This window comes from Monopterus albus, unplaced genomic scaffold (genome assembly GCF_001952655.1).
Source record: "Monopterus albus unplaced genomic scaffold, M_albus_1.0 scaffold29.1, whole genome shotgun sequence".
Lineage (NCBI taxonomy): Eukaryota > Metazoa > Chordata > Actinopteri > Synbranchiformes > Synbranchidae > Monopterus > Monopterus albus.
The window spans coordinates 4,381,152-4,392,463 of NW_018127909.1; the positions used below are offsets into that span (position 1 = coordinate 4,381,152).

An 11,312-nucleotide genomic window follows, 5' to 3' on the forward strand; every position below is an offset into this window, starting at 1 on the left:
GGCCAAGGTGTGACTGTGGTTTCTGTTGAAAGCAGGTATGTAAGTATGTATGCATGGTTTTGGATTTCATAATCCTGCAAACCAGTGCATGCTCTATTTACTAAAAGGAATATTCTCCTTTTCAAGAACATTTAAATTAATTCCAACTTCACTGCAAACCTTCAAGGATTTGTATTGTATCCTGTATCTAGTGAATGGTAATCTGCTATACAATGCATACGGTGTGAGTGGGTGTTCGGTTTGCAGGACTTTTGCCAAGGAACAATTAATCTGTGTGAAAGTTTTATTGTGTCACACCCCAAACACTTTTCTGCTAAATGGAAGTACTTCTCAGTATCCAAAAAGCCCATTCAAGTTAAAGTATAAAGAGCCTGTGGCTACAACAGGAACACTATGTTTGAAATGTGCCTTGACTTGAGAAATAGCCCGGAGTGCTTTCACCTGGGCGTGAATCTGTCATATGTGAGCCAACACAAAAGAATATCTCACTCTCTATGTCTTGTAGGAGAGGCAGCAGGGGCTGTGATGACTCACTGCAGAATCAGGTGGTGTCTTCACAATGTGCTTCTCCCTTTGCATTTTTTAAACTCTATTTCAGGCCCAGACTGGTTTCTGTTGCATCTGGATATGCCCTGCAGTCAGTGGCCACACCCTGTACAACAAGGAGTTATTCAGCACCTCTGACATTCAGGTGCTTTCAGAGGTCTGAAAGTTACATAAAGAGAAATATGAACTCAGAACTTAACATAGTAAGATTCACTTTTTCTGTCACTGTCAGAGCAATGTATTAAATTAACTGCTTTATTGTCTCTTCAGTATTACCAGACATCTATGTGCACACAGCTAAACTCTTAGCTGCTTGTGGTCTGGTAATAATAGAGATAACTGCAGTCAGTTGAAGGGGAATAGCCTACAGTTCCTCATGTGAAGCACACAAACATGAACATGAAGTTTTTTTGTTTCTGTGAATGAAATATTTACAGAGTCAACAACAAAATGCACATGTGATTCTGGTCCTTTTTGCCTAAACTTGATATCTTGATAGACTGGTGACCTGCCCTGGGTGTACCCGCCTCTCAGCCAGTGTCAGCTGGGATTGCTCCAGCGCCCCATGCCCCTCTGCAGGATAAGCTGTAAAGTTAATGAATGCATGGATGGAATTATGTTGCACAAAGCTGCTGAAACAGCATGAATCACTAATTGCATTTAATAACACTGATGTTAAGTAGAAGTGTGGAGCACAAAAGCGGTGAAAGTCTTCATGATGACTCATTTTGACCAACACATTAATTCATTTAGCAGGTGAATCAGTGACACTTGGCTGAGTGGAAATCTCAAGTCTCGGCTTGATTCAGCTCCACCGAGATGAAAAGCCTTTGTTGACAGAGTGACCTGCAAACCTTGCCAAACTAAATCTGCACTTCTGAAATGCTTAGAGCACAAAGAGCTCTTTTATAATGTTAGGTATTTTCAGTCAGATAGAAATTGGATAGACACTTTATGTATTAGAAATGTTTAGTAGAGATAGGATGTCTAGTTAGACTGTTAAATGCTTAGTCATGCTTATGAGTTTCTACAGGGTACATCTGGTCAAGGATAACTAGAGAGAAGAGTTGATGACTGTCAGCAGACAGGGGGTTTAATATTATTATTATGACGTGTATAACTGTAGCCTTAGCCATAATATTTTCTTATGTTTAATGTCATGACATGTCACTAAAGGTCGTGTGAGAATGTTTTTATCTACGCACCACTTAATCAACAGACACACACACATTGACTTTCTTCATGTTTTGACTACTGTTATGACCAGCTGCAAAGCTGGCACCAGAGACGTCCCGGTTGATGTTTCTGTGTAGTATGGGGCTAGCCCAACCGAGGGGATATAATGTATAGGCCTGGTGGGTTCAGGGTCTTTCATCTTCAAGCTGCCTGCGTGCAGTTTGGAGGTGCAAGATACCTGAGCGTGTAATGTTAATTTTTACCTGTGTTTATGGAATAAATCAGCACTGTTTTGTAGTTACTTGGACAGCCTCGTCTCTCAGAGTCAGTATGGTAAAAAGTACCGGGTACAACAATAACATTTAGGGCATGTGCATCCTTCGGCCAAGCTTTCTGTTAAAATCCCTTCCAGTGGCATCGATGTGCTGCCTCCATTTTGCAGATCGTTGTTTATTGTTAGATGAATAAGTTAAAGTAGTAATATTTATAAAAGTTTCTTGCAGTGCAACAATGTGTTCCCACTTAAATAAGGTCATGGGATCCAGCAAGGTTGTGCAAGGACTCATAACACTTTTACCAAGACAAAGGTGACACCTAGTGGTCATAAGTGAAATTACATTCTAAATACTACACTGCACTTACAGTAAAATTGTTTGATTTTTCTTTATTGTTACAATTGTCACTGCACTATTCACACAAGACAAACACAGACACACCTTGAGCAAACAAAAACAGAGTTATCATATTAGAACTCACTGTGTTATTTGTACAAAAAGTCATGTTGTTCTACAACTAGGTTACATCTATGATTCAATTATGCTTTGAAAAGACTATGTTCAACCTGTAATCCACCTTTTTGATTTGTAATACACTTGTAATTGCATATTTACAATTGGGGCACACATCTATATCTTTATTTTCTTACTTTTAATCATATGTTTGTCTCTTACATATCAATTCACCACGGAAAGGTCACGTTTGCTCAGTTTTGCTACATAACTGTAATCAAAGAAAACAAAAACAAAAAAAAATACCAAGGAAATCCCCTTAAGAAACAGAGGTGTTTGAAATTTTTTGTAAACAGCAAAACTTGAAATTGAAAGAGCATTTTGAAACTGTTGGTAACAACTGATTCTCAGAAAATAGTATTATTAAGTATGATAGGAGTTTATTGATGATTTAGGGGCCAAATTATCAAAACGTCTTGGTTTCATGGAGCAGAGGCGTTACTGGATGTCCTGTACTTTGGTGTCAACCGAGGTGGCCACCACTTCTCCATTAACAACCTCCCCCACAATGGTCTTCACTCTCCTCTCGACGTGGGGTTTATGTTCTGCAGCGGTGAACAACAAACATATCACATCACAGTGAAGGACCATAACGATAACATCACATTAGAAGATCACAGTGCTGGTTTAGTGAATGACTCTTACCCTCCACTGTTTTTTCTTGGGTCACCTTGCTGATGAGCCATTGCCTGTGGACAGAATGAACATTATTTAAACCATATTTTATTGCTTCAGATGTTGTCCTGTTTCCAGATTAAACACTTATATTTCTCACTTTTTTTGTCCGTACTCGCCCTCCAGCAGCCTCCTGTACTCTGCGATTTCCAGCTCCAGCCTCATCTTGATGTCCAGCAGCAGGCTGTACTCGGCTTGCTGCTGCTGGATTGAAGCTCGCAGCTGCTGCAGCTCTATCTCCAGGGTGTTGATGATCATCTGCTGCTGGCTGAGCTGACTGTTGTATCGATCGTTCACCTCCTCCAGATTCTGCTGCAGGCACTGAATCTACAGTACAGGGAATGACGTTAGGAAATGTGTGTGTGTGTGTGTGTGGGTCTGAAGGGAAACTTTAATTTCATGAGGTATCGTCACAATTCAAATGTAAGCTAAGTATGATGCACTAGCTCTAGTGCAGCCTACCTCTTTGAGGACACTTTGCAGACTTATCTCCAAACTCTGGTAGGTCCTCTTCAGCTCTGACAGCTGCATGTGATGTGTCTTCACCTCTGTTGTGTGACTAACGATTTGCGTCTGGAGACCCTCCAGCTATTTACACACACAAATATTACAAATAATACAATATCTTGACTTGCCACCTGTAACTCTTTTCATCATACTTTTCATTTGAGTGATTTTGCCCTCTAGCTGCTGACCTTCAGTTTAAACCATTTCTCAGCTTCCTGCTTGTTCGATAGCACCACAGCTTCATACCGCTCCCTCATCTCCTCCAGGATCTTTATCAGATCAGCAGATTCTTTACTGTCCACCTCTACATTCACAGTATTAGTTTGCTGGCTCCTCAGCTGACGCATCTCCTGCAACACAGGAAAACGACAGAACATTTTATTCTGCTGCCCCTCCATAGTTATGGGTGTCATGGCTGGTACCACCAACAGATGGCGCCGCTGCACTTGAAAAGAACGCAAACGATGAATCACGCAATATGTTCAAACCAAAAACATAGTAACAGTAAATTCCTCTGCAACAGAAAGGTCCTCACCTCCTCGTGGTTCTTCTTCAGGTACACCAGCTCCTCTTTCAGACCTTGTATCTGCATCTCCAGGTCACTGATGCTAAGAGTCAAGTTGTCCCGGACCCCCCGGAGACGAGACACATCGCCCTCCACCATCGTACGCATGCTCAGCTCGGCCTCATATCTACAAAAGGTCAGGTGGAGGTGCAAAGCGTGCATTGTGCATTGCTGTTTAGTGAACCTCATCACTGGGGACTGTTACAGTTTTAACAAAATCACATCATAGTTAACAAAGAAATGCCAGAATCACTTTTGTGCTGTCTCAGTAAATGTCACTGCAAGTAGGTTACATAAAACCATCACTGTGTGGGTGGGTGGGTGTGTGTGTGTGGGGGGGGGGTTACAGCATGTGGAAACAGAGGAGAGTGTAAACCTACTTCATTTTAAAGTCATCTGCAGCCAGCTGAGCGTTGTCAATCCTCAGGATGATATTTTGATTCTCTGACACTCTCTTAGCAATCTGAATGTGACAAATGGAAAATTATACCATTATATATTCTATAGTAGCTATAACAGTATTTATTATTAATCAAAAATGTGTTTATTATTCAGATTTCAAAAACTTGCAGTAGTTTCATTTTGCTGGGATGTTGTGTTTCTAATGGGTTTAGCAGAGTTTATGTGGAGTTAAAACCCATCTGTGGCTGTTTTGTGAGCGCTCTCTCAGTTGTTTGAATATGAGAAATGTGTGTTCACTTGTGATGCAGTGGCTTTGCCAGTTTATTTCTGTAGGATTTAGCAGCACACTTGTCCACACTGGCCTGTTTGGGGTCAAGTAAAAATCTGCTGTTGGGCCTCTGTTGAGCATCGCCATCATCACTGTAGTCGTCATGATACATGTGAATGTTACACAATAGTTGTGTGTCTCTAAAATGGCATATTGTCACAGTGTGATGAACGTCACTGATCTCAAGCTGCACCAAAATTTCAGATCTTTCTAAACAGAGACAGCTAAAGCTGTTTTTGTTGTTTCCTGCAAAGCAAAAGGAGGCGGCAGACATGTTAATGGCTGCTAACCTATTAGATCATTGAGGAAATATGTCTCAAAGCATGAACATGAGGGAGGCATGCGTTCATTTTTGTTTTCATTCTAACATGCCATGTTGCATAAAATGTGAGGTACCTGAGCTTGGAGTTCACTGATGATGGCAAAGTAGCGAGTGAAGTCTCTGGAAGCAACTGATTTATTCGCATAGAACTCTCTGATCTGCAGCTCCAGCTTCCTGTTGGCCTCCTCCAGGGAGTGCACCTGTACACAGGACCAGACATGCATCACATCACACACCTGAGCATTTAGTTCACGCTTACAATATAAACCCTGGGTGGTTCAGTCTATATCTCTACAAGCAATGCCAAATTAATTCCACCTTTTATTTTTTTAGATTGGCTTTTTTTCTTAAGTTATTTCACATATTTCGTTATTGTTGCTTCTTGTTAGTGGCTGTTTTACGTTCTTCTAATAAAATCCATTGGCCTGCATCTTCTGTCAGTGTTGGAAAAAGTTGTTAGATCATTTATCAAGTACAAATAAAACACTCCATTATACATACAAAACTTTACTTACAACAGTGTTAGTAATTGTACCCAGTTGTGCTCTTAAAGTATGAGAGTGGTCCCTCAGGAGCCTATTATATGACAGGATTATTGTTAACAGCATCTTGGTTTTCACTTTGGACACAGTGGAGCTAACTCTATGTATGTGTTGTTTAACTTGTTTTAACGTATACATAGGCAGTAACAAATATTCACAGCATTGCTCTGGGAGTGCGTTTAAGTTTTTAAAGAAAGTACAGTGAGAATGTTGCAACCAAAAGTGAGCAGTAACCGAGAGGTAGCGTCTTCTTACCTTCTGCAGGTAGGAGGCCAGGCGGTCGTTGAGGTTCTGCATGGTCGCCTTCTCACTGGTGATCACTGCAGCATCGCCGTACGGGATGAGTAACCCGGAGGAAAAGCCCGAGGAGCTCTGGGAGATGCGGGTCCCGTAACCTCCCGCGCCCCCGTACACGCTGGGCGCACGGCTCTGGAAAGGGCCGTCGGCGGAGATGCGGGTTTGGTTGCCGAAAAACGGAGCCCCTCCGCTGGAGCCGGAGACGCTGCGGGAGCTGTAGCTGAGAGAGACAGGCATGGTGAGAGGTTGGAGCTGGCACAGGGCTGGTTGGAGCTGGAGTCTACAAGGAGTGCCTCTGTCTGAGACACCTGGGCATTTTATAGGAGTCTGAGGGCGGTCATATCCCTCAGACTGTGTGGCATGCAGGTCAAGTTTTACCTAATAGATGTGTATGTAGCTTTAGTGACGTGGTGTGGAAGACAGGTAGAATATCTAGTTGGGCTGCTGATGCCATGACTGATAACCAGACTGAGACTCATCAGCTGTGAGGGTAATTGTTTTTCTCCAGTCAGGTGCAGGTTTAAATGGAGTACACTCAGATATGTTACTGCGGCCTCTGGTGTCTGAGAGACTTTCTTTAATGAGAAACCGCTTCTGATAGAAGAAATAACACAATTTCCCTCACAAATGAAAAGATAAATTGAAAACAAGTGAAAACAAATGGCATAGTGTAACATATCTCACAGGAATTCAGTAAAATCAACGGATCTCTTTGGTTAACTTAATGGAAATGTTTACATTTAGTTTATTTCTGGTAAATGCAGCATTCTAGTTTTTATTCAGACATGAGTTGTTCTGACCAGAGATCTTTAACAAAGTCAGCTGTCTTCCATGTTATCTCTGGCACAAAATGGCTTCACCAGCTGCAGGTGTGCATTAAGTTCATCATTTCAAATGAAGAGCTGACTCTGAGAAACGTAAATGGAAATGAAATATCTCTGTAATGACTGTCTGTGTGACTAAACAGTAAATTCAACAATATCCTACATTCATTGATCTTGTTTGTTAAATCCACTTATTTTAACTCATTTCATTTTACATTTCCACAACTGAGTAAACAACTCAACCTCAGTGCAGTTAATCCACATTTTCAAGATTTTCTAGCACACTCATTTCACTACACTCAGGGATTTTACCACTAGAGCCTAACTTGATCTGGTACGACCAGAAATGAACAGGGGCATTTCAGTGTAACTGACATTACTGCACGGCGCTCCTGTCCTCAGGTGTATTCCACAGTTCTGTCTATCAGTGGTTTTCTGTTAGTAATTCTCCTTCTTTTTCTATTTTGATATAAGTAAAAATGTTTACATCAAACTCTCAACATTTGAGCTTTTTTTGTGGATTTTCCAAAGGATTAATAAAAATCAAGACTTTGTTGTTATTACAGCAGCACTGATGATACAGAAATGGTGGTTTTACTGACACCATACACAACCACAATTTCATTTATATTGTAATAAAGGACTCGTCGTAACTTTTCACAAACAGCCTAAGAAAAAAGACTTCAGTATGTGTGTGTCTGGACAGAAGTGAATGTGTGTGACAACAAACACAGAACAGTGATGAGCATCTGCTACAGTCCTCCCTGATAACGTGGGTGTGTGCGTTTGAATCTGACATGGGCATGAGGTCAGTGAGGAATGAGCTGTCTGCAGTATGCGGTGTGTCAGGTGTTTGTCACGTCAGTCTAGTAGGAGCATGAATGTCAAATCTTAAGATGTGATTATCTTTTAACCTTAGGATTGCGAGTTCATACAAAGTTCACACATAATGTTTAGGTTTAGTCATTAGAACATACTGAGGTACTGTCTGCAGAGGAGCATATGCGTCTACACTCTCTGCTCTCTGTTGTGCTGCTGTCCCTTAGCCACAGTTTGTCAAACAGGATACACAATAACTGGGACGCTTGTAGAAAATCTATACAGTCTCTGTCGTATTTTGACTAAAAGGCCATGTAGCACATTTGGAAAGTACAGGCCACAACAAGACATGACGGAGGCAACGGTCACCTCCACACAATCATTAAATTATGCACATGCTGCTTTGTTTCAAATCAGATTCATTATCCAGCTGTAGTTTCTTAAAAGCGATTGTCTACAGCCCATAATGTATTAGAATTAAAACACATGGACACTACAAGGAAGAGGAAAATCATTCATTCATGTGTCTTGTTCCACTATGTGAATCGTTAAAGTAAGTGTAAATGCTAATGTTTGGGTGCGTTTTCTGAAAACAGGATGAGGACACAGAACACTTTGTTTCCAGCCTAGTGTTTGGGCAGGGGCTGCACACTTACATCTAAAGGACTATTGGATTTCTTAAATAAACAGATTGACTTGTTTTATTGTTGCTGGAGTGCAAATAAGGCCTTTAAAGGTAAGTGAAATGCATAATAATGGGTTTGTCCATGTAGCAGTCCATCGTTTCCTTTACGCACATCCTCCTAGTTCATCCGTCTCCCAATCAATCCAAAGCTCCACAGTGAACACTGTTATCACTCTTAGGCGATATCAGCACCACCAAACTTGTATAAAAGGACCCAGAATCCCCAGATTTGCACCAGAAGCATCACATCTCTCTTGTTGTGAACATATCTCATCTTCTCCTCACAGGTACAGTAACATTGTTTTCTTGAGTAGTTTTATCTACTGTAATTCTAAATTTGATTTTATCAAATATCTTTCTGTCTTTGTGTGAACAGACATGCCAGGGAAGGTTATTGTGCTGTTTGCATTGTTGGCTGCACTGCTAGTGCCCAGTGTAGCCTCCTCACCCATGTCCTCAGCAGCTGGAGAGTCAAAAGAGACTAATCTACTACAGCAGCTTCTGGCCAAGAGAGAGAGAGTGAGCGGCTCAGCCAGCAGACAGGAGCCGGCGCCTCAGGCCGTCCCTGATCGGATGACGAGACAGACACACCTATCAGAGGACGAACGAGAGATTATGACCAAACAAATAATGCAAGCAATTTCAGGTATGCTGTGTGGTGCAAAAGTCATTTTCTGTTTTGTTTTGCTTTTTCATTTAAACAAATGAGTGGGCAGACATCCAAGGAGACGCTCACATCTGTGTCCTAAATCTCTGTTTCATGAAGGAATGGTCTGTTCACAGAGATGATGAACTCTGAGTGCATGTCATCTCAGGACTACCAGGGCTGGGTGGACTTTGGACGCAGAGATGCAGAATGACACACGACAGCCTGAGAGCTCACACTGCTTTTTGGTTCATTTTCTAAACAGGCAATAAATTAACTATTTTGCAGAATTATTACAACAGTCATGTGTTTATTCCACATCTGTTCATCTCTGTGCTGTGATTAGTGGACAGAGACATTTAAAGCTGTCCTGGATCAAAAAGTTTTATTCATAGATGGTACGACTTATACATACACCGACATACAGTACAGTACATAGCAGTGATGCTAACACAGACTACAGCAGACAGCAGTGCAGAGAACAGTGGCTTAGCTGATTAATGTCAAAGCACAAATGATTAAAACCAGTGTCGATGACTTCTTCCCTTTTGAATCCACAATATCCTATGCCTTTTTGCGTCATTTGATTGTTCTGACAGAAACATGCTGTTTAAATAATAATGACCACTCTATCCAACTTGTCTTTAAATAAGGACTCCCCTGACAATCATAGAGAATCCACTTTAAAATGCCCCAAACTATTTTGATTTCTTTTATATCCCAGAAGCTTCAAACTTCCTGATAACATGAAATAAAGCAGATTTGTACAAGCATGAACAGTAAATGCACATATTGCTTCTAAAATTCCCATTCACCGTCTTTGATGCAGCATTGCAAACCCAGTTTAGTTTCGCTGAGGTCCATGAATTGAGAAGCAGGTGAGGAACTGCAGGGCAACATCATTCAATTCAGTCAGTGTAACATCTGGCCCAGTTTGGAGCTGGTGTCATTGCATTGCTTCTCAGTGAGTTTCTCAAGTATTATTCACATGGATCTTATACACAACATGCTTTTCTTAATATAGCAGCCACTATGCAGGAAGACCAGAGTGTATTTTAGTGCATCTGAAAGATTTCAGTGTGACATTAGTTTGGTTTGTGGGTTTAAATAATAATTTACTGCACATAGTCTAGTTTAACTTTCCCAAATGACAACTTTCTTATATACACAGAAGTGATGCTTCACTTTGGAAACATTAAAAAAAAAGGAAAGTCGAGTGGCAGGAGTTTTAAAACCAGTGACAGGGAACACTGTAAAATTACATTCACAAAATACAATATAAAAGGTTTTTCTCTACGAGGTTTCTTTTTATGTAAAATAAGTAATGAGTGAGTCAAACAGACTGGTGATCAGTGATCAAGTGATTGTCCTGAGATGAAGATGTCACCCACACACAATGAATTTATCTACAGTACACAAATTCATAAAAAAACAGTACTGTATATGGCCAAAAACTCAAATATAGCTCTATATTTTGTGGTTTTTGTTTTTAGGATGCCAGTGCTGTGGTGATCACTTGGCCTGACGTCAAGTCACTACAGTGAATGAGAGAATACCTGGTGGATCAGGCCCCTCAGACTTTCGGAGGATGCCCAACTGCTTGTCTCTCTTTGCCATTATAACCCATCAGCCCCCAGGCTGCCACTCTGTGCAACCCAAGACTCTGAAGCTTCCCCACCAAGTTCAAACTGAAAATGTTCCTTCTTCTTTCTTTGTCTGCTGATGACCCTCCCCCTTTGTCTTTTTCTGTGGAGAATGAAGGTTTTATGCTATGGCTGTAAGATGCAGGTTGGTAGTATGAGTGCAGGTTGTGGTGGGGATACAGAGAGGCCGAGATGCCGTGCTCTTGCAGCAGCTGCAGGAGTCCCAGTGATGAACTGGTTATGTTTGTGGTCGTGGTGGAGGTGGTCTGGTCTCCCAGGCCAAAGTGCTGCTGGTGGGATGGAGACATGCTTACGTGCTCACAGTTCCGACAAGATGGCAGGCCGAAAGAGTGAAGGCTGTTGAGAGGAAAAAAGAATTAAAAAAAGGAAATATGATGCAAAAGATAAAAAAAAGAGCTTTGTTTTGCACAAACATGCCAGTTTGTATGCAAATAATAAAAAAACAACACAATGTAAATGTTTAGAGTTAATTTGTTATGAGTATCATCGCTGATGTTCGTATGGTTGATGAAACAGGATCTGGTGA

General features: G+C 41.2%; 3 protein-coding genes across 3 annotated transcripts in view; 1 reads left to right on the forward strand and 2 right to left on the reverse strand.

The window, feature by feature from the left end:
- Window positions 1-2,410: 2,410 nt before the first annotated feature.
- LOC109957886 (keratin, type I cytoskeletal 19-like) lies at window positions 2,411-6,571 on the reverse strand. The gene is made up of 9 exons (XM_020596126.1): window positions 6,107-6,571; window positions 5,384-5,509; window positions 4,638-4,720; window positions 4,228-4,384; window positions 3,881-4,042; window positions 3,648-3,773; window positions 3,286-3,512; window positions 3,156-3,199; window positions 2,411-3,055 (listed from the first exon to the last, which is right to left on the reverse strand). Exons 1-9 carry the CDS (start codon window positions 6,383-6,385, stop codon window positions 2,949-2,951), a joined length of 1,311 nt encoding a protein of 436 aa, XP_020451782.1. The 5' UTR covers window positions 6,386-6,571; the 3' UTR covers window positions 2,411-2,948.
- Window positions 6,336-9,336, forward strand: LOC109957887 (cholecystokinin). Its single transcript, XM_020596127.1, has 4 exons — window positions 6,336-6,386; window positions 8,656-8,763; window positions 8,853-9,122; window positions 9,260-9,336. Exons 3-4 carry the CDS (start codon window positions 8,855-8,857, stop codon window positions 9,334-9,336), a joined length of 345 nt encoding a protein of 114 aa, XP_020451783.1. The 5' UTR covers window positions 6,336-6,386; window positions 8,656-8,763; window positions 8,853-8,854.
- A 156-nt stretch (window positions 9,337-9,492) lies between these two features.
- Window positions 9,493-11,312, reverse strand: part of hap1 (huntingtin associated protein 1) — a 27,916-nt gene continuing 26,096 nt past the window's right edge. The window contains exon 18 of the mRNA XM_020596215.1: window positions 9,493-11,122. Coding sequence (XP_020451871.1) covers window positions 10,696-11,122 — 427 coding nt within the window. The 3' untranslated portion in view covers window positions 9,493-10,695. The remainder of the gene's footprint in view (window positions 11,123-11,312) is intronic.

What these genes read in the sequence shown, in the direction of transcription:
- LOC109957886 (XM_020596126.1), bottom strand. Translation starts at nt 6,385, where the DNA reads ATGCCTGTCTCTCTCAGCTACAGCTCCCGCAGCGTCTCCGGCTCCAGC. An exon ending in GCAGATGACTTTAAAATGAA is followed by an intron (nt 4,385 to 4,637) that starts GTAGGTTTACAC and finishes GACCTTTTGTAG; the next exon opens with ATATGAGGCCGAGCTGAGCA. An exon ending in CCAAGAAAAAACAGTGGAGG is followed by an intron (nt 3,056 to 3,155) that starts GTAAGAGTCATT and finishes TCACCGCTGCAG; the next exon opens with AACATAAACCCCACGTCGAG.
- LOC109957887 (XM_020596127.1), top strand. Translation starts at nt 8,855, where the DNA reads ATGCCAGGGAAGGTTATTGTGCTGTTTGCATTGTTGGCTGCACTGCTA. An exon ending in AATAATGCAAGCAATTTCAG is followed by an intron (nt 9,123 to 9,259) that starts GTATGCTGTGTG and finishes GTCTGTTCACAG; the next exon opens with AGATGATGAACTCTGAGTGC.